At 40.7% G+C, this 22,371-nt stretch overlaps 1 protein-coding gene across 2 annotated transcripts; it reads left to right on the top strand.

Moving 5' to 3' along the window:
• The first annotated feature begins 1,016 nt into the window (after positions 1–1,016).
• Positions 1,017–22,329, top strand: LOC121872577 (glutamate receptor ionotropic, delta-1-like). Of its 2 annotated transcripts, none has more exons than XM_042375409.1 (13): positions 1,017–1,075; positions 5,964–6,045; positions 6,691–6,933; positions 7,620–7,800; positions 8,205–8,381; positions 8,851–8,983; positions 10,401–10,533; positions 12,426–12,620; positions 12,939–13,112; positions 14,618–14,842; positions 20,184–20,417; positions 20,821–20,928; positions 21,142–22,329. In XM_042375409.1, exons 2-13 carry the CDS (start codon positions 6,034–6,036, stop codon positions 21,316–21,318), a joined length of 1,992 nt encoding a protein of 663 aa, XP_042231343.1. In that variant the 5' UTR covers positions 1,017–1,075; positions 5,964–6,033; the 3' UTR covers positions 21,319–22,329. The 2 variants fall into 2 exon arrangements, with proteins under 2 accessions (XP_042231343.1, XP_042231342.1); XM_042375408.1 differs by having other exon boundaries at positions 7,614–7,800; positions 21,142–22,328.
• The last annotated feature ends 42 nt before the right edge of the window (positions 22,330–22,371 follow it).

Here is a 22,371-nt window from a genome sequence, read left to right as displayed (position 1 = left end):
TGTGCGTGGATCATACTGATCATTACCTTGTCGTGTATTGGTTCGCTTAAGTTTAAGATGGTTGCAGATTGCAGATTGCTCAACCACGCAGCAGAGAAAAAGGCAAGTCTTTACAGCTCCGGGTCCAGCAGTCCCCTTATATTGGAGAGCCCAAGTCGGCAGATGAACTCTCTTACTTAACACTAACCTGGGTGTGTCTAGACCGGCTGTTTGGTCAGGTAACAGAGGTGCTGGCTGGATAGCAGTTCCTTGAATTAACACGGTCATGACGCCGGGTTAATCTAATCGCGTGGCAGTGAGAATTCTGGTTCCCTATGTGACCTTGACCTCCTTTGGGTCAGGTTCTAATCTCACCTAGGTCACTGTAGGGTGTGTCAACTTTCTTGGGTGAACACGTGCTCCACTGGTTATTGCTTTGTCTATGTTATTCTACTGGCGTGGATGCTTTGGTCTGATAGATAACCATTATACTTTACCGTCAAGCACCATTACCCGCTCGTACCATCATCCATTGATGACCACCACCCTACTATTACCACCTTTCCACTAATACTATCACCACCTACCTATTATTACTACCCACAAACACTCTTATTACCACCCATTTTTTATCAACATACCACGACCACAATTATAATTTAATCATTATAGATTACCACAATCAGTATTTTAAGAGAGCCACGCACAGGTCAGATCTACCACCATCACACACTATTGACGTTTTACCATCCATTATTCATTATTTCCACCACCCATGTTACATCATACCACCCACACACACACAGCTGGTGCACCTCGGGTGGTATTTAAATCTGGGATTTGCTGTGTGAACAATTCATCTCCCGATGGTCAGGTACTGCGCTATGCATCCGCCAGCGCACCCATATTAAGAATTTGTAAATGCATCATCCAGTCACAATCCACGCCTGTGGTACTCAACGGCTGTGTCCAATCATCGAGGAGCTTACTCGCGTGTGTTGTTGGTAAGGCTATGAATATAAGTGTTGGTTGCGTGTGTGAGACAGTAAGGAGCGGGTCGTGGTGGTGACACAACTCGCTCAAGAACTCCACAAGTGTAAGTGCTGCTCCTCCCCTTACAGGTTGTGTATCAAGCGACGAGTGTTTTTCAGTGGTGTTTACAGTGGTTGTGAGTGTTAGTGTTGAGTGAGAGTAAATGTAGTTGTCGGAGGTGGAGTGTATCCCGTGGGTCAGCCCCTGTCCTGCGTGCTGCACACCTGAATAACAAAGTAATTGCTGTATCTCGTCCGAGAAACGAAAAATAATAAATGTGACACTATTAATCGACAATGCTGGGTGATAATCGTTTTAAAGCTGGCAGGAAGTTTTTCTTCATACTGATCAAAAGATTAGAGTCTACTTACCCAAGTACAGGTACTTCAATGAAAACAATTGGCACTAATGGAATTTGTTGAGTTGCTTCTACTGAGTGCTTATGGTCAGAGGCCGAAGCGATATTTTTGTAAGGTAACATGAAACTTTTAGGGTGTACTTTTTTTATAGTAAACACTTAACAGTTTCTCGTAAAGCCACAAGCAGTAGATCACAATATTTTCTGCTCCATTAATTTACAGTTTGGAGGACTTGCCTGTAAGTGCTGAGGTGCTCTCCTGCTTGTTCACTTGTTTTCCCTCTTCTCCGACGTTAACGTTATGCCCAAAGTAATGGATGCAGACAAACAAAAACATCCGAGATTCAATGTTAACAATAAACAAATTTGCCAATTTGAGCGTACTCTTAGATAGACTTATCGGCTGTGTATTGTTGGAAATTATTACCAGTGACGGGTAATGCCGGTTAGTTTACCGACCTTGGTGGAGTGACTGAACACTTCCCCAGAGGAGCACTACAGAGCTTATGCATCACATGCATAGCGCGCTTTACTAAATCGCTTTTTATACCTAAATATTATTTATTTCTATGATTTCTTGTCTCATGGGTAACACAGAAGTAAAACAAGATAATTTTGATGGTAATCTGAACGCTTAATAACATCCTGAGTGAACGTTGGATGTCTACTTTTTCGGTGCTACTATAGTGTGCGGTAGAACGCATACTATAGTAGCATCGTTTTCATTTTCTTTTTATTTCATGGTAATATGTAGGTTGAGGATTGTGGTGATCGAGTCAGTGGTTCGATCCAGGGTACCCCCAGTTCACCCAGCTGTAAATGGGTACCTAAGTTTACAACTTGGGGAAGTGAGTGCAATCGAGTGCAGTAACGGCCATGCTGACTCCTAGTATACAGTGTGATGTATCCACACTGCTTAACGAGCAGTCACGTCTATGGGACCCACTTTCACTTTTCTTTTAATTCCCACTGAGTGTGTTAGTTGTTCGACAGACTCCCCCACGAAAGACTAATTAGAAAGGTAGAAGCTCATGGCATCAAAGGTGACATCCTTAAATGGATTAGGGCGTGGTTACAGGACAGGAAACAGCCAGTGAGCATTAACGGCACTAAGTCCCATTGGAGCAACGTCACAAGTGGAGTTCCCCAAGGCTCAGTACTTGGACCATTATTGTTTATTATATACATAAACGACATAGATATCGGCATAGACAGCAACATAAGTAAATTTGCTGATGACACTAAAATAGGACCTGTTATCAAATCTGACGAGGACTCGGCAAAACTACAGGAAGATCTAAACAAATTTTTCGAATGGTCTGAAAAATGGCAGATGAAATTCAACGTCGACAAATGTAAAGTACTCAGTATAGGAGATGTAAACAGGGAAACCAGATACCAGATGAACAACGATGCCTTAGAGGAATCCGACTGCGAGAGAGATTTAGGAGTAATGATAAGTAGGAACCTTAAGCCAAGTAAACAATGTGTTTTTGCTCGTAACAAGGCTAATAAAGTACTTGGGTTCATACAAAGGAGTGTTAGTTACAAGACTAGCGAGGTCATCCTAAAACTGTATCTTGCTCTTGTGAGACCACACCTGGATTACACAGTTCAGTTCTGGTCACCGTATTACAGAATGGATATAGAATCCTTGGAAAGAATTCAGAGGAGAATGACAAGACTAATCCCGGGCATTAGGAACCTTGAGTATAGAGACAGGTTAAAGCATCTTAATTTGCACTCCGTCGAGAGACGTAGAGCGAGGGGCGACCTGAAAGAGGTGTATAAGTGGAAGGCAGGGCTAAACAAAGGGGACATTACAAAGGTACTCAAATTATCCAACCAGGAGCGAACTCGTAATAATGGTTTTAAATTAGACAAATTTAGATTTAGGCGTGAAATAGGTAAACACTGGTTTGGAAACAGAGTAGTGGATGAATGGAACAAGTTACCAAATATCATCATTAACTCGAATACGCTGAATTGCTTCAAACATAGGTTGGATGCTCATATGAGCAATAGGGGTTGGGTGTAAACGGGACTGCCCAGTATGGGCCAATAGGCCCGCTGCAGTTTCCTCCATTCTTATGTTCTTATGGCAGACTGTGTTGTAGTGTGAAGGGTTTGCAGTACTATAAACACACTTTAACTTTGCTGTGTGTTAGTAGCCACTATCTGGTAGTTAAAGTCAACCTCGGGGTTTAGGTTACGTCAGATTAGGTCTGATTAAGTTACATTATACTAGATAAACTTGCATTACGCATCTCTGGCATGTTACATTTTTAGGGGAAAGATAGTTTACATTATTAGGTAAAGTTGGCTTTCCCTCGCAAATGACCTAAAAATTACTTAACCTAATGTCTTAACCAAGGTTTCCGCCCTCCTGGACCCCTACAGTAAAAGATGCTTGCGAAGGAAACGTCATAGAAGAAAAGTGGCTTAGAATTGTCGAAGCTAAACTATAGATTGTGAAGGTAAAACTCCAAAGATTCCCGTGATCCCCGAAAGTAAAATAATATTGGTTAAGTTAGTTTACTTGATGGTAGGTTTTAATCTGACTAAAATTCAGTATTGAAATATTTACATATACTAGTTTGTTGAAGTGCAACAAAATATTCAGGGTCATACAGACAAGGGCGACGAGTCCTAAATGCTCCTAAAACTAGATCAGTTCTTCGGAAAATAAATGTTCTGACTCGTTTTCCTAATCACTTTAAATGTGTGCGTTGTTTACAACCGTTTCAGAAATTACCTGCCAGGTGGGGTCCGATGAATTTCAAAATGAACAAGCGACTCCTATTGTGTCAGTCAGGTTGTCGAAGTCCTTCGTCCGTTGTGTCATATTGTCGAGCAAAAAAAATAGCAGATACTCTTTGTAGCGAGTGTACACGAGTTCCGTGGCGTCCTCAGTCGGAAGGAGTGTAACAGCGATATACCTGGAATATGTATTTTAATGTTGGTTTCATGCCGAAAACAGATTGTTACTCACTAAAATAAATAAACGTAATGACCTCTGCTAGCTTGACATTATAAACGAGTCTTTACGAAAATCGCTGACTTGACGCATTTAAAAGTAGGACCAGAGAGTATAGCCGCTCATAGGAAAAGAAACTAATGGAAATTACTTATTGCTAAACTGTTATATAATTGCTTAATCAGTAGAGGCACTTGTTACCGCTCTACCCGCTGTCGTCAGTGTCTTCACAACCCATTTCTTCTAGACTGCCATTCTTACTCCTTTCACGACGAAAGTGGATCCTATCAACCCATTAGGGACAGTGTGGATACGGAGCAGTGTCTGCTAAACTCTCGGTATATTAGCAGGCAACGTGGCCGGCACTGTAGTCGACCGCCTTCATTCCCCAAAAATATAAGGTTTGGGTACTCAATTCACAGCTGGGTGACCTGGAGGTGCCCTGGACGCGGCCAGATGACCCTTAGGACAGGAGGCGAGTCTTGTATTCATTAAGCCACCACCCCCTCCTCATTTACATGTTGAGGTAAAACTGCCTCAGTTGTCCAGTCAAAGTACAACTAGTTTACCCGTTTGTTAATACATTACCTTATAGAGTACAACCAACACTATTCTACCTAGAGGTCAGTGTGTCAGCCATGTATACAAAAGTTACACTTAATTCGTTTTGGAATGTATTATATCTTTCACGAGTAAATAATATACAGTACAGGGAGTACAGTTCTTCCTGGAGATGTAAGTAAGCACAGAGAACATAAGAAAATAAGGAGTCTGCAATAGGCCGGTTGGCCTGTGCATGGCAGCTCCTGTCGAGAGTTACTTCCACTCTCTATCATCCATGAATCTATCGAGCCTCCTTTTAAAACTTTCCACTTACTACAAAGTTGCTAAGTTTGTTCCACTTGTCTATACACTATTTGTGAACCAGTTCCTTCGTGTCTCCCTCCTATAACCTAAACTTATCCAACTAAAATCCGTTGCTACGAGTCCTATCCTGCTCGGATATTATAAGAACTTTATCTACAGGTATATCTCCTTTATTGATTCCTTTCACCCACTTAAATACTTCTACCATATCTCCCCGTACTCTTCATCTTTCTAGGGAATGAGGTTTGTCTACATCGTTAATATTTTTGAACACGTCGATGGCCAGAGACTGGTAGTTCACTGGCTACCAACAAGAATCTCGTATTAAAACATGGAAAACGGCTGCATTCGCATGGTCAAACAAATTGGCGCATGGAATGAAGCAAGGGTGTGCGTTGTGACAGAAAGCATGACCGCTTTTTATTATAAATATAATTGCCCAACCAACACCACATCACGGTTGCCTCTCGGGATACACACCATATTACGCAGCAGTGGTAGACAACATGCAATGTTGAGTTTCACACTAGAGTAAAGATAAAGATCAATGCTCCTTAACTTTAAATGTGTATTGTTATAAATGAACTGTAATTTGTTGTGTACCCTTATCAATTCATATATTTCCAATTTATATTTTAGTGGCTCTTGAATTATTTTAATAATCAAAAGTAGCTTCATTTAACTTTTTGTATTAATATCTTTTATATCTTCTACGAGAAAAATATATAACTTGAACAATTATATAAGCAGGTGGCATGAGAAGAAGGTGACGGTGCGTGTGACCCACTGCTGAAGGACAGGGAGGAAGAAGCGCCTCGCCATGTTCATGATGGTAAGTCACCTCTCTGTCATGATAAAAATTTGCTATGCCTTAAGATCCACTAGGAATTCAAATTTGCAATATATATATATATATATATATATATATATATATATATATATATATATATATATATATATATATATATATATATATATATATATATATATATACACGACCACTTAAATCATACTACGTTACATACTGTAGATGTAAATCAACAGTTTTATAGAAAAACTAATCTAGCCTAACTCACAGTAAATTGATGATGTGACTGATAGAAGAGAAATGATGAGCAGGATAATACTGTCCTGCCAAACACATAAGAAATATATTTACGCATGTAAGAGAGTCCCGGTAGCGGAATCTTAATTTTTTCTAGATTATCCTGTTAACTGTCGGTGTACTCGTATATGAACACTATATACACCTAGTTACCACTCCAGTTACACTGACACTTTATCTGGGTACATTTTATCATCCTATCAACAAAAAAATAAAAATATGAAAAAAAATATTCGATAATGTAAATCCGAGTTATCATATATTTATATGTTCGAAATTTCTTGTAACTTTTGAGGAATGTCTTCACGTCTCTCAGTAGAGAAAGTGACACAAGAGTCTTTGGGAGTCTTAATTGAGTACCAACACTTTCAGGCACTTGGGAGAGTCGCAGTAGTAGCGGCTGTGTTGGTGGTGTTGGTGGTGACGACACAGGCTGCTGTTCCTCTCAGTATCACTCAGTCTCAGCCGCCAGCAGCAGGGGCACTTGTCCAGCAGCAGGAGGACGTGGTGAGTCTCCTGGGTGAGGTGGCTGGGGGGCGTCTCGCTGCCTGCCATCCCATCATCCTCACACATAACATAACTGCTTCACCTCGCCTACACACCATACTTCTCGGGGTAAGACGCGGGCATCATGAGCTCATTTATTTGGTTAATTGTTATTTAAAACTCAATTATTATTATAAGTTTTTCTGCTGTTAACACTCGGGCGTCGGGTTATTTTTCCTTTTAGGATTGCAATTAGTCGTTAAAATACTGCCTCCTTTTATAAAATCAACAAATTGAATTTTATTCTAATTACTGTTCTAACACAACCCGATAATTGACTTATTAACTTCACAATAGGTGTATTAAGTGTTAATCCCAGTTCCTTTGTAATTTCCACTTTCTTAATCCATCGTTACGTCAGTGGGAAAGTTTCGTTTACAACTCTGTTGTTCATCGAGTCGGTTTAGAGTCAAAAGCTTCGTCGCTTTTGGTGTAAGAGTTAACGTTCCATATACAGTACATTCTCTTGTTTTCTGTTTTCTATTGTGGTTTTCTTATATAATTATTTGGAAGTACCTTACTTTTCCATCTTCCAATATATATATATATATATATATATATATATATATATATATATATATATATATATATATATATATATATATATATATATATATATATATATATATATATATATATATATGTGTGTATATATATAATTTTGTTTATGATGTGTGGAGAGCGTGGGAAGATTTTCCGAGGTTAATAATAATAATAAATAAGTTCACGTTGGATCTCATTTTCGGCAGCTGCAGCAGTCCATGACCAATGCATTCCTCATATATGATGTAGAGCCCTACCTCAGGAGCTTCCCGCCAGGTGTTCCGCTATTCCGACGTCAACCCCCAGAGTCTGATGGTACCTACTGCGTCGCCTACTACGTTCTTGCTCCCCTTCCACTCCTCGCCGCCGCACTCTCCGCTATTCCTAAGACAGGTGAGCTGTTGTATTCACATCTTTCATCACAAAAACCCCACCTCTTGTGATTTACCCTAACGTGGCCTAGCTTCGCCACGTTTAGGGTTACCTAAGCAAAGAGTAAACTCAACCTAAGTCTAACCCACCTTTAAAATTCCTAAACTAATATAACCGAAAAACCGAAACCAAACACTAATCCAACCCTATGCTAATATATACTAAGCCATAATCTACCAAAGCCTCCAATAACCTAACACCCTCTCTGTCTGTGTTGTATGAAAAGTCAGTTCTTCCTTATTCTTGTTCTTGTCATCAATGATTTCGTCCCCCAAATCTCCTGCCCTTATAAGAAGACAGTTCCCTTACTCCCTGTTACACTTTCATGACTTAATTGCTTCTCTTCCTCTCCCGGGCATGAATAGACTGGTTCCCCGGGGCCACCAGGTACTTCGTCTGCTGTACTGGGAGCAGCAGCAGCCTGGCCATCAACACCCTGGAGGAGGAACCCTCTATCCTGGCCTCTTACAACACGCTCTACGTCTCACACAACCCCTACCACGACCCCCAGGACAACAGGTCGTGGTCACTCAACCTCCTCTGTACGTAGTCTGTCTTCCTTCCTACCAACAGTCTTTTCTTATTGTTGCTCTTTTTCTTGAATGAAAATTATTGTCTAGCTGCTTAGCCAGTTCTCTACACCAGGTTTATTAATAATTAAACTGGTTTAGTTACCAGAGCCCCACATGCTTTTTGTTAAAATGAACGATTGACATAGTGAATCAATACATACCGTCTGTGTTCCTAAAAAATGTTTAATGGTCTTTAATAATTATTTATTTATTGTCTGTCCAATTATATATATTTATGTTCATTTAATTTTTCCATATCCACGTGAATCTTTTTGCGTATCAATACGTGCATCTGTCTATGTGCTCATCTCACACATCTATCAACTATAGAAAATTACATAATTGAGTTGAAATATTTTCATTCTCACGTTATCTTAAACAACAGATTTCATTCCTCATATGTAAAAAATGTTTTGGTAGTGAGACGTAATCATTACAGCCAACTGCCCGTTCTGTCGGTCTGGGGAGCCAGAGGTCATCCTGCGGAACAAGTGGAGTCCCTGGCGAGGCCTCCAACACCACACTGACCTCTTCCCTGACCTCTTCCGCGACTGTAACGGCCACGTCTTCAGGTAGGTGCTGAGGGTCACCAGTTGTAATAGTTTCCGTCTTAATGGGTCCTAGTTCCAAGCGAAGAAATCCTAATTGTATCCAATTCTAGCACTTGGATTAAGATAGGTATGGCCAAATTGACCTGCAACAGATACTGAGGTGGCCATGACCTGTGATGACCTGAGACATAGTGTGAAAATAAATAGGAAATGGAGAGCGTAGATGGTTTCCTTATGTAAATGCCATGAAAGGTAACTGACAAGTAAAATTTCACGATCATCATCATGAATTACTGCTGCTAAAGCAATGGTAGACGGAGGATGGCGGCGTGATGGTGTGAGGCAGGCGATGGTGGGGATGTTGTCTCTACAAAAGGTCAGGGGTGATAGTGTCTCCTACAATAAGACAAGGATGATAGTGCCTCCCTACAATAAGACAAGGATGATAGTGTCTCTTACAATAAGACAAGGATGATAGTGCCTCCCTACAATAAGACAAGGGTGATAGTGTCTCCCTACAATAAGACAAGGATGATAGTGTCTCCCTACAATAAGACAAGGATTATAGTGTCTCCATAGAATAAGACAAGGATGATAGTGTCTCCATACAATAAGTCCGGGGTGATAGTGTCTCCGTACAATAAGACAAGGATGATAGTGTCTCCGTACAATAAGTCCGGGGTGATAGTGTCTCCGTACAATAAGATAAGGATGATAGTGTCTCCGTACAATAAGACCGGGGTGATAGTGTCTCCGTACAATAAGACAAGGGTGATAGTGTCTCCATAGAATAAGACAAGGATGATAGTGTCTCACTACAATAAGACCTGGATGATAGTGTCTCCGTACAATAGGACCGAAGTGATAGTGTCTCCGTACAATAGGACCGAGGTGATAGTGTCTCTGTACAATAGGACCGAGGTGATAGTGTCTCTGTACAATAGGACAGGGGTGATAGTGTGTCCGTACAATAGGACCGAGGTGATAGTGTCTCTGTACAATAGGACCGAGGTGATAGTGTCTCTGTAGAATAGGAACACGGTGATAGTGTCTCTGTACAATAGGACCGAGGTGATAGTGTCTCTGTACAATAGGACAGGGGTGATAGTGTCTCCGTACAATAGGACCGAGGTGATAGTGTCTCTGTACAATAGGACCGAGGTGATAGTGTCTCTGTACAATATGACCGAGGTGATAGTGTCTCTGTACAATAGGACCAAGGTGATAGTGTTTCTGTACAATAGGACCGAGGTGATAGTGTCTCTGTACAATAGGACAGGGGTGATAGTGTCTCTGTGCAATAGGACCGAGGTGATAGTGTCTCTGTACAATAGGACCGGGGTGATAGTGTCTACGTACAATAGGGCCTATGTGATAGTGTCTCCGTACAATAGGGCTGGTGTGATAGCGGTAATGAGTTGTGGTATCTCCCTTACAGGGCCGTCACACTGAGTTTCCCTCCCTTGAGCCACTACTTGTCCGGTAACTCAACACATCCGCTGGTGATGGAGGACTGCCTGGACAAACGACTCATCGACACTGTCGCCCAAGTACACAATTTCACCTACGTGGTTAGTGGGTCATCTCCGAGCATCTCAAAAACATTAATTTCAAGCAAATACAGAAATAACAACGAGCACAAACACACACTCTCTCTCTCTCTCTCTCTCTCTCTCTCTCTCACCAGCTACCATGTTGGTCTGCCCACCTACATATTGCTGCAGAGAAATATGTAAACGGTGTGTACTAACGGCCGTAAGATGGAGGGCTATTTCAGCGAGGAGGGGCCATGGGTTGAGGTGTGTCTAAGGAGGAATTTAGGGCGGGTAATAGGAAGTCCTTAACATAAGTGGCACTCACTACCTGCAGAGGAGTCTTCAAGTTAAGGATACTCTCTCAAGCATGTCCGAGGTGATCTTCTGCACGATGGGATTGTCCCAATGTGTCTGTGAGTGTCTTCTTGGGTACTTGGTGGCTGCCTACTTGAAAATTGGATCGTTAAGTCATGCAGTCGGTTTAAAGTATCGTGGGATATTCCTCCAAAGCAGATCGTTGGATGCCATGCAGGAGGATAGAGGTGCTGGCATGCAATCTGGGAGTCTTTGTTGATGAAATTTCTTCCTAGATGGTTGGGGAGAGTTCGTGTTCCGATTTGAGTCCTCCACGGAGAGGTTCACGGCTTTGGTGAACCCGGCTTTACAGAGATAATTGTAATCTCCTAATTTGTGGCTGTTGACATCAGGAAGCTCTTTGGTAATGGTACAGGACGTCGTTCAGCTTATTTTGGAGGACGACGGGGAGCGCGTTTCATAATTTGAAGTGTTCAGGGCGAGACATAATGCCTCTCCTGTGTCATCACTCGCACTATTTCCAAACTTTAACCCTCTAGAGCAGGGATTCTTAACCTTTTTTGCACCATTTACCCTTTGAGCTCGGCATGACCAGCCATTTACCTCCACCCCTTGGGCTATTTCAACTCACGATTGGTTGTGCAAGTTTAACCCCCCCCCCCAAAAAAAAAGTATGCACAGCATTTATTATCGTAGTGATGAGCAATAATAAACTGTGATCAAAGGAAAAAAAATAATTATATTCTTGTCAATCAATATCAAACACTTTTAAAACACCAACAATAAGAGTGCCAATGGGAACAATGCTACTGCCTCGCCTTTGTCACTTTATCAATTTGATAAATTTATTTTCTCGGTGAAAGGAGAAAGGATTAAAAGTTGCAGTATTTTGAAATTGGTATATTTACTCCAGCCATGGGATTTTTTACCACATAAGGATAAATTTACTGAGACCCGCTGTTCTAGAGGGCAGGGATTTCTCTCAGCTGAATAAAATTTTCTGGCTTTAGTCAGAATAAAATACGTACTGTAAGTGCACCGCTGCTCTCTAAACGGCTATAGGGTTAATCGTATTATAGTTGCTGTAGAAACTAGACCTTCACTTTTCCTCCAGAATTACAGAAAGATAATTATGTACATGAGTGAAGGACACATAACTAAACTAAGTCTTCGGTTTATAATTAATTGCCCTTAATCTGTGAATATAATAAGACATGATTCAACAGAACACGTTTTTCAATTAGATACTCGATTTATCATACATAGCCCTGTGTTTGTTGAATTTTGTCATCCTTTTCAAAAGACACTTTTTATGTCACAATTATGGTAAAACTTGATTGAAGAGAATCGGTTTGTTAAATACTTTTCACATATATTTAGAAGACGTGTTAAGTACTATAGTACCGGGATGCCCATGAAATTGAAATACGATTCTCCAGTGCAGTTGACCACTGATGGCTACAACTTCAAATTGACTTAATCTATTAGTGAATGTTTTCTATTGTTTCCGCCATCTTTAGGTTCATTTAAATTTAGTCTTAAGTCTCTGGCATCTGGTATTGTGCAGACCTATTGATGGGTTGAGGGGTACCATCTGCTACTGTTGTGGACAGGTATATGAGCCAGCTGATGGAATGTGGGGTTACCAACTGGATAACGGCAGCTTCACTGGGGTGTTGGGCGATGTACAGCACTACCGGAAGGACTTCTCGTTTGGTGTCTCCTTAACGGCCGAGAGGGAGGAAGTTACCGACTGCACAATTGGCTACATATCGGATCCTATTACCTTCGTCACCAGGAAACCTAAGGTGATTGTATGGTCATTTTTCATGTTTACCACAAGATCGTCATCATCCTCCACGAACCTAAAACTTGATGAAAACTTCTTCCACCAAAGCCTTCCTTATATATCCTATTTTAAACCATAAATATTCAACGGTAAATGATAGATATCTTATATAAATCCATGTTAGATTATATAAAACTTTTAATACTTCTTATAATATTATTTTCCTTAATGGAAATATTAAATATTCTAAGAGATAATGATACTACTAACGTAATTTAAGTTACAAAGGGTTATACAAGTTCCTAAGTTTATATCGTCAACATTTCCTTGTTGGTAGCCGCTGCCACAATGGTTGGCTCTGGTGCGTCCCTACCAAGCGTATGTGTGGCTCTCCTTCCTGCTGATGCTGGCCGCTACTGGACCCACCTACTGGCTCCTGGAGAAGCTGTCGGGCAGCTCCCAGCCCCTCCTAGAGGCCACCTTCAATTTGTATGGTGCCATGCTCACTCAGGTGTGTGTATGTGTGTGTGTATAATAGCGTGCCATTTGTCTCTGTTGATGTACAGTTGCCTCCTTCTATGAAGGGTGCAGCGGCTCACGTGTTTTTGAGATCACTGTTTGCATACAGCGTAGTTAAATTAGCAGAATGGGCAGAACTACCTTCGCTTTGCTAAATAAGCAATCCTCCCTCTATCTGTGAATGGATGCATATCCTACATGGTTATAGTTTTAATTTAGATTACCTAGTCGAACATCATTGGCTCCTATCTGTTGTGTGGTGGGCTGTGGTGCCTTGATTACCTACAGTATATACATAAACAGTTGAGCATGGTTAGTGGTTTCATTTTGCTTGTGGGGTAGAGTAAATTAACTTAGGAAGAAATTGAAGTGACACTGCACTTTTCCCATGTTCAAGTGGTGCTCAAGCGGCTCTTAAATTTACGCTGTGTAGCTCTAGAGGCTGTGCCATTATTTTCCTCTGTCACGTATTGAAAACGTTTAGTCAACAGTTTAAAGTTTACTCAACTTTCAATAAATACCTTCTGAAATATCTATGTAAGATGTTAATTAGAAGTTCCTCTAGTGAACAAATTGTAGGGTGTTCCCAGTGGATTTAGGTATCAGGAAAGCAATAGTCAGTATTTCTTAAATATCAGTCATGAAGAGGGCAGTTAAACAGACATCAACAGCTAAGTGCTTATAATTGGTCTTATATATATATATATATATATATATATATATATATATATATATATATATATATATATATATATATATATATATATATATATATATATATATATATATATATATATATATATATATATATACACAAATATCATCAACAGGATAGACTGGATCATGGACAAAACGCCATTCCTATGCTAGGTATAGTCAAATGCACAAGAATTTAAAGTAATAAATTACAAAAGTAGACGGAAGAATAAGAGCACTGTGGTGGTCCCGTATAATGGCGCTCATAAAGAACAAGAATAAGAGTCTCAGACCTGATATCACTAATAAATGAGGAGTAATGATAACGGCTCACTGGCAAGAGCACGTAAGTCACATAATGAGCAAATAAGAATCATGCAAGTAAGACAAATAAGCATCAAAGTAGCACATGAAGCTGAAAAGGTCATTTAGATGATAGAGGTAAAATACACAAAGATCACTTAGCCGTAAAGTAATTGATACGATGCAGAATCGACAGTTCTACACACTGGCCGTTGATGGAAGAAGGAAGAGGGCAGAGATTGCTTGAGACTTTGACTTCCTCCTTCAACAGCCTGTGTGTAGAACTCTCGACATCTAAGCAGAAGGCCGGCTTCATGGAAACTCGATGACTTGCTATACACGAAGTTGATTGGCTGATAAGTGACGTCTTCTGAATTGAGAGCCGGTGAATTAGAAGGGGGGAGGGTTGGGGGACGTCAGGATCACTGGTGCCCGTGTGTCGAGTATGTGAACATTATTGTAGTTCATTTCACTAGATTAACTTGATTTCGTGGACAGGGTCGACGATGGCCGTCCAGTTCGGCAATGCGGGTGTACTCTGCTTCGTGGCTTCTCTTCTGCCTGGTGGTGACGGTGTCTTACGTGGGCAACCTGACAGCCTTCCTCACGGTTCCGGCCCTTTCCCCGACCGTCGACAGCTTGGAGGAACTCATAGACTCCGACTTTGTGTGGGGCATTAATGACATTGGCGCTGCTGACTACCAGCTCTTTAAGACCAGCAAGGTATGTGTATAATAATGATAAATATAAATTATTATGATACTAAGAAGATATTTCAAGTAATAACATTAATAATAAAGGTTCGCATAAATTGGGTTAGATATAATTTACAGGACAAAATGAAAGGAATTGTGTGTGTGACAGAGAGGTAAGTACTAAAAGACCAAGAAATTATGTATTCGTATGCAACCAATGATGCCGTCGAGACCACTATATCTGAGACCAAGGCATACATAAGAACATAAGAAAATAAGGAGTCCACTTGAGAACTGAACCTCGGCGAGGTAGGTTCTCCCTGCTCCCCGCTCCCTGCTCCCGAGGTGCCGCGTGACCATGTTCACCTTAGACCAGGCGAAGGTCGTTAGACTGATTCCGGTCAAGCACCCTTCGCGCAAGGAACGCAATCTCCTTGTCATGAGAAAATTTTTTGACCACTTCGGAATCACGGGGGTGACAGGGGTCGTCCGCAGTAAGAGCGGTAGCCTTATCGTCACCTTCGCGGAGTGGGGACAGGGCCAGCAATTTAAACCAGCCATGAGAATCAATGGAGTCGACGTCCTTTTTGAAGCCTGCCTTCAGGACAACTTGGTTTTGGGAGTCATTTCCCACACAGAAATTGAACATCTCGAAAAACAAGAACTTGCTGAGCTGATCGGAGATCAGCTCTCAATAGTTAGGAAGCTGACCAGCACAGCTGCCCTGGTTGGCTTCCCAAAGGAACTTCCTAACTCCGTTTTACTGGGATGGGAGAAAATCCCAGTAAAACCGTACCAGCAAAGACCTACTCGTTGCTACAAATGCCAGAAGTACGGCCATCTGGCTCGGAAGTGTTGTGCTCGGGATGTGTGTTCAAGCTGCGGGACACCCGGCCACATTGACGCTGACTGCCTGGCGGCCGCGAAGAAGTGCGCAGCTTGTGGTGGCCCTCACTCCTCCTCCGACCGGGAGTGTCCCAAGTGGAGGGAGGAGTGCAGGGTGGCCAAGCTGCGGGCTAAAGAAAAACTGAGCTACAAGGAGGCCCTCCTTGTAGTGAAAAATCAAGAAAAGAAAAAGCAAGACAAGAACAACCAAGACAAGAACAAGATCAAGGAACCCGATAACATTACACTATCTTTAACATCGCTTATTGATGTGTACGAGAATATCCTAGCAGAAGACCAGAAAGAAGAAGACCAGAAAGAAGAAGACCACGAAGAAGAAGAATGGAAAGTGAAAAGCAAAAGAAGAAACAAGAAAAGAAAGAAGTCCAACCAATCAGCTTCGGCCGAAATAGCCTAACGGCGAAGAGGCCAGTAATCCCCAACAACTTTGACTTAAGGAGTCTACAATAGGCCGGTTGGCCTGTGCATGGCAGCTCCTGTCGAGAGTTACTACCACTCTCTATCATCCATGAATTCATCTAGCCTCCTTTTAAAACTCTCCAGCGTTCCAGCACTTACTACAAAGTTGCTAAACTTGTTCCACTCGTCCACCACCCTATTTGTGAACAAGTTCCTTCCTATCTCCCTCCTAAACCTAAACTAATCCAACTTAAATCCGTTGCTACGAGTCCTATCCTGCTCGGATATTGTAAGAACTTTATCTATATCGTCTTTATTGATTCCTTTCACCCACTTAAATACTTAGATCATATCTCCCCGCACTCTTCGTCTTTCTAAGGGATGCAAGTTTAGTTTGTTTAACCTATCTTGATAAGGAAGGTTTCTAAGTCCCGGAATCATTTTCGCCATTCTTCGCTGCACCGACTCCAGTGAACTGATATCCATTCTATAATAAGGGCACCAGAACTTAACCTCATAATCGAGGTGCGGCCTGACTAACGCAAGATATAGTTGCAATAAGACCTCTGCACTCTTATTACTTACACTTCTAGATATAAAACCTAATACTCTGTTTGCCTTATTTCGAACATTAACGCACTGTTTTCTAGGCCGTAGGTCCGGGCTTACAAGTACCCCTAAGTCTCTTTCACAAGTCGACCTCTCTAGGTTGATGTTGTTAAGGCTGTATACATTGGCAGTATTTGTTCTACCAATATTAAGTACGCTGTACTTGCTGGTGTTGAATTTCATTTGCCATTTCTCTGACCACTACTGCAGTTTATTTAAATCCTCCTGTAGTGCATTTGCATCCTGCCCTGAATTAATCTGCGGCCCTATTTTGGTGTCATCCGCAAACTTGCTTATGTCACTACTGATTCCAGTATCTAGGTCGTTTCTATAGATTATGAACAAGTGTGGGCCCAGTATTGACCCCTGGGGAACCCCACTGGTTACCCAGCCCTACTCAGATTTAACACCATCTATGCTGACCCTCTGTGTGCTATCGGTGAGCCACGATTTTATCCATGTCATCTGAGACCGAGGTTATTAGAAATCAAGACCGATACTAAATGCAATTTTAGCTTTTGTTTATATGCATGTGCATAAGCCAAGTTTTTAATGTCTTTTTTTTTCTTAGTTAGAAATTAGGGTCTCTGTTCATACAAGTATGATATGTTGGAATATCTGAAAATTAGGCACCCACATTATTTCACCTGTAGATCTAACACTCTAACGCTGCCGTGTCTAATCTTCGAGTGATCAAATATCTTTGAGGGGTTAAAATACATGGAAGATGGAGATTCAGTGTTGTAGGAAAACATGGAAGCGTTTACCAAATAGTATAGGTATGTGTTAAGCCGACTACCATATGATTTTATTTGTTATAAATGTTATGATGAACAGTTCTTGTGAGTATTTAATACAGCGTCAGGGGCCCACTGTGACGCCTTCCTGAACGTGTGTGTAACGTGTAGTGTGTGGTCAGGTCATCACAGACTGATGGGGCCTCACCTGACACCGTGATTAGTGTCAAACTGTCGTTGGTACCGTACACAAAGGCGTGTCAGGGTCAATCGTGCCCATATAACAAAGTGTTGGCACAGTCAGTTCACGGCCGGTGCAGCCAGGGAGGTATAATAGGGTGGAGGCGGCATGAGCGGTGTATAGCCCAGTCGGGAGTGAAGCCAGCCAGCCTCCACACCTCACCAGCCAACGACGTGCGTACTGCTAGTCTACATGAATTATTGTCCTACTGTTCATTCATAAATACATTTGCTAAAGTGTAAACAAGTGAGAAAATTCATTAACCTTTATTACTCACAAAAATATGTACAAATAATACAATAAATATATGTGTAAATACGATGTTTATAGAGTATAGTACATAATCCTACTGGCCACTCAAATGAATGAGCTTTGTGTATAAATCTATCGACTCTTTACCCTAATTTGAATTTGTAACTTAGCAGTCCACTATTTGCAGCTTATGCAAAGCTTACTTGCAAATAGCTTTAATCAATAAATGTATGTGATTTGCCATAGGTTCTGTATCAAACATGTGGTGAGGTAGTTTAGGAAATCCTTCTCTCTCAGTGTAACTTAATAACACTGAATGAACAAGTCTGTGAAAATCTACTCTTCATAAAGCTAGATCTGTATTTTGTCTGCATGACATGGTTACTCTAAACTTTTTTTTCACAATTAACACAGATATCTATAACATCATCTGAAGGATATCTCCGGCCCCCTTTGGATTTCAACATAATCAGAGAATGCATCTCGCCAACATTAGTGCTTGTTAAGGCATGAACACAAGCTTCACAGTGTAGAGATTTCTTAAACCGAAACACAACCATGCCAGCTATATATATATATATATATATATATATATATATATATATATATATATATATATATATATATATATATATATATATATATATATATATATATATATATATATATATATCATGTAAATCCACAATGAAAACGTGGATAAGATAAATCTTGATAAAATCACACGGGAAAATGGAAACAACGGAACCTTAGCTTTCGTCTTTATTCAAGACATCTTCAGTTGCCTCTGAAGATGTCTTGAATAAAGGCAATATATATATATGCTAAATCACTATGATCTAGGTATATGCTGATAACACAAGGAAAAGAAAACACGAAGTTCCCAAGCGCTTTCGTGTAATTCACATCTTCAGGGGTGAGTACAGACTAAAGAGAAGTACAAAACAAGGTGTATATATACAGAGGAGGGTGAGACCAGGTCCACAATGGTCAGGTATTAGGTAATGACCCTACTAATCTTTAAATAGCACGGCAACGGTCGGTAGTCAGGTCAGAGGGTAAGGTGACCCAACCTTCTCACCTGGTTACAAATCTTCTTAATTACAAAGTTGTCCAGTTTGTACATGCCATTACTCAAATTCATCTTGAATGCTTCAGTATGTTTAATGAGACTAGATTCTATGATGTTCCTACTATCAATTGAATTACAAGGTAATATTGAGGAGGCATTATCCCAGTCAATGCAATGCTTGTTATCCCTCAAATGAACAAACAGAGCATTGGATTCCTGGCCTGTCCTAACACTATATTTATGTTGTTTAAGTCTAGTTACAAGATCTTAATATTACCATTTCACAAGAATTTCTCACACATTCCTTTACAACTAAAAACCTGGAACGTCAATGTGGCATTTAAAAACTCATGCACTGTTAAACGAATGTTAATCAAGAACTCCCCCAACAACACAATTGGTTGCATTTATAAAGTTCCTTGCAAGGAATGTAATATGTTCTACTTAGGCCAGACAGGTGGAAAAGATGATTTTAGACTCATGCTCGAGACTGCAACCAAAGTGCTTAATCATAGACATATTTGATGCTACTCCGTCAAAAGTTAGGGATATAACAGTAACACATACTGAATGAAGCTTAGTTAAACACTGTTGAACTAAATTTCCTTGTGGAACCTAGCAGTACATCCATAAAGAGCACACGATACTGGCATTTTTATACGTTATACACACTAAGAGAAACGTGTGCACATGTGAGCTGGTGACTGTTAACTAGCCGGACACGGCCTCGACTTTACCTTGTTTGCCAACCACAATTGGCCGCCGGCAGCTCAGTGTGACCTCGCTCTTCTGTGCGGATGCCGCCTCCACCCTATTATACCTCCATGGGTGCAGTGGTGCGAAACACTGGTCCACCACCAAATGTTTGCCCAGGGCCTCATATGTGCTGAAAACGGCCTTACATAATAAAACACATTGTACCACAAATTCAAATCCTAGAATTGTCGTGTTAGTTTCTACGGATCTCGGTTTCCGGTAGTAGGTCTTTGACTCTGTCTTGTTCCCGGATTTTGATGGTCTCGACTATAACGCTAACTCTAATCATAGTGGGTTTTATTTATAATGTATAAGTTGAATTAAGATGGAGATTGTAAGGTTTACAGTCTATAACTACTGCGGACCATTTAATTACCTACTCTGGTCTGCACCACAGGTGCCCCTGTACCAAGAGATCTTCAGGGGGCTGACGTTCTGCCCGTCGCTAGTAGAGTGCATACAGCAAACCCTGGACGAACGTTTCGCCTTCATCTCCTTTCAAATTTACCTGCGGGACGCCATCGCCATGTTCTTCACTGATAAGAACGGAGACACACAGGTGTACCTGGCCAAGCAGAGCTTTTTTCCAGCTGACGTCGCCTTCGCTACACAAAAGGGATCACCCATGAAGGTAAGCCCTTGGTGCATATAATAACATAAATAATGTAAAGAATAATGATAATATTAAGAATAATGAAAATAAAACCGTAACTGTATTAATTCCTTTATCACTAATAATTCTAAGAACAAGGTATGATAATAAGCTTCACTATACCTTTACTAAATTTCCTCATGGTTTTAGTTGTAATCATTAGTAATACCATTTAATGATGATATCTTGAAAGTCAAGGTCAAGATTCAGTAGACCCTCAAACTTTAGTGTCCTGATTCCAGACTGTGTTTCTTGACGTCAAAGTGGTGAGAGTTAACATAGCCACAAAATTACATTTTATGAAGGACAATTAATTTTTTTGCTTTACTAAATTATTTTCTCTGTATGATGGAACTTATGGAAGTAAATCTCATATTCACAGAGAGTTTTTGACAAAGTCTTCAAGCGGCTGCTGGGTGGAGGCTTTACTGCAAGATGGATAACTACACTGATCGAGGAGCACACGCTGGCCACCCGCAGGAAGGCCACGGTAAGTAAGGGCACACAAAGTAGTGCAGGGTTTGTGTGAAGGGGTTGAAGGGTGAAGTCAGGGAAGGTTTGTGTTGTTACTGGGCCACAGTACGTGTATGGGAACAGGTGTGAACCAACAGGTTATGAATAATAACATACGTGAAAGGGACAGTTGCAAGTTATAACATAGTTGTAACATTCTCACCTGTGATATTCCTGGGGCCACGGGCAGGCAGCTGCAGCGTTGTCGGGGGAAACGGAGGCACTGTTGGAAGGGAATCAACTAAGCCTCACCTTGCACCACCTGCAGGGAGTCTTCTACATCTATGCCCTGGGTCTACTTCTCTCTGCTCTCCTCTTCACCTGTGAGCTGATCCTCTTTGGACTGTACAACGACAAAAAGGGCTGAGGCCATCAACCAATCCTGAAAGACGTGCTTAATATCTTTCTTCCAATTTTTTTATCTAAAAGAGAGGTTTTTCCTAACTCCAACTAAAACTACATATCTCCAAATCTGAGTTATATAGCTTCAAGGTTTATAACACGTTTACTAAAAAAGGAAGTATTTTACATCTAAAAGTTTGTATTTTTCGTTTTGTCTAACTGCGTGTGTTAAACAAACTCCTTTTTATTGATGAGTTATTATGGATAAAACAGATGCTTACGCAGGTTCTTTGTAAATTTGCATAGATTCTCTGTGAGCTAAAATCCTGTGTTTTGTTGTATCTTTCTTCTTTTGTTCGTTAGGTTACTCGTTGTTTACCAGCGAGACAAAGCTATGGAGAGTTGCCTTTTTGAACATCCGTCACTGGCACTTTCACTTTAGCGAAACTCCCATTACCCCTCTGCTTTCTTTATCCCATCACTATACTTGTGACTCTTAAATATCTTACAGCAGTAGTTCATTCCACGCACCTTCTCGCTAGGTACTGTACTGTACATAACACTTAATCACCTCCTTACTAACCTTACAAGTTACACCACACCCAGCCGTACATGGCTCTGTCCTTACTCACTGAACATGTTGATCCTCAAATCCCATTCTGAGAAGAACAATAAGAATACTGAAAACCATAACGAGAAGATGAATAACAGCATCAAGATTTAGCAGTATAGTAGTAATAGAAAAAATGTAAGATCAAATTTGGCAGCTGTTCTGTCTTTTCACATTAAATTTTCACTTCTAAACAAACTTGTTTTATTTTCTTCATCCTGATGTACTTAATTTTCCAGTGTCCTTATTTTAAATCAGCTGACATATAAAGGATATTGCAAACGATAACCCATACTTTAATAAATGCTAATATTAGTGTGTTTTAAACAGTACGTTTAATATTACAAATTATTGTTCACAAGAGTAAAAACCTTCGTCTCAGCGAGTAAGAGAGGGCGATATAAGTGACACTCACACACTTACATATATTGTATATTTTATTAAACACGCACACACACACACACATAT

The sequence above is a fragment of the Homarus americanus genome, unplaced genomic scaffold (assembly GCF_018991925.1).
Source record: "Homarus americanus isolate GMGI-L3 unplaced genomic scaffold, GMGI_Hamer_2.0 scaffold39155, whole genome shotgun sequence".
Lineage (NCBI taxonomy): Eukaryota > Metazoa > Arthropoda > Malacostraca > Decapoda > Nephropidae > Homarus > Homarus americanus.
Note: the sequence above shows the minus strand (reverse complement) of the source record. Positions and strands in the feature narration are given on the sequence as shown.

Coding starts and splice junctions, on each gene's coding strand:
- LOC121872577 (XM_042375408.1), top strand. Junction 10,534..12,425: donor TACACAATTTCACCTACGTG/GTTAGTGGGTCA, acceptor TGTTGTGGACAG/GTATATGAGCCAGCTGATGG. Junction 14,843..20,183: donor AGCTCTTTAAGACCAGCAAG/GTATGTGTATAA, acceptor TCTGCACCACAG/GTGCCCCTGTACCAAGAGAT.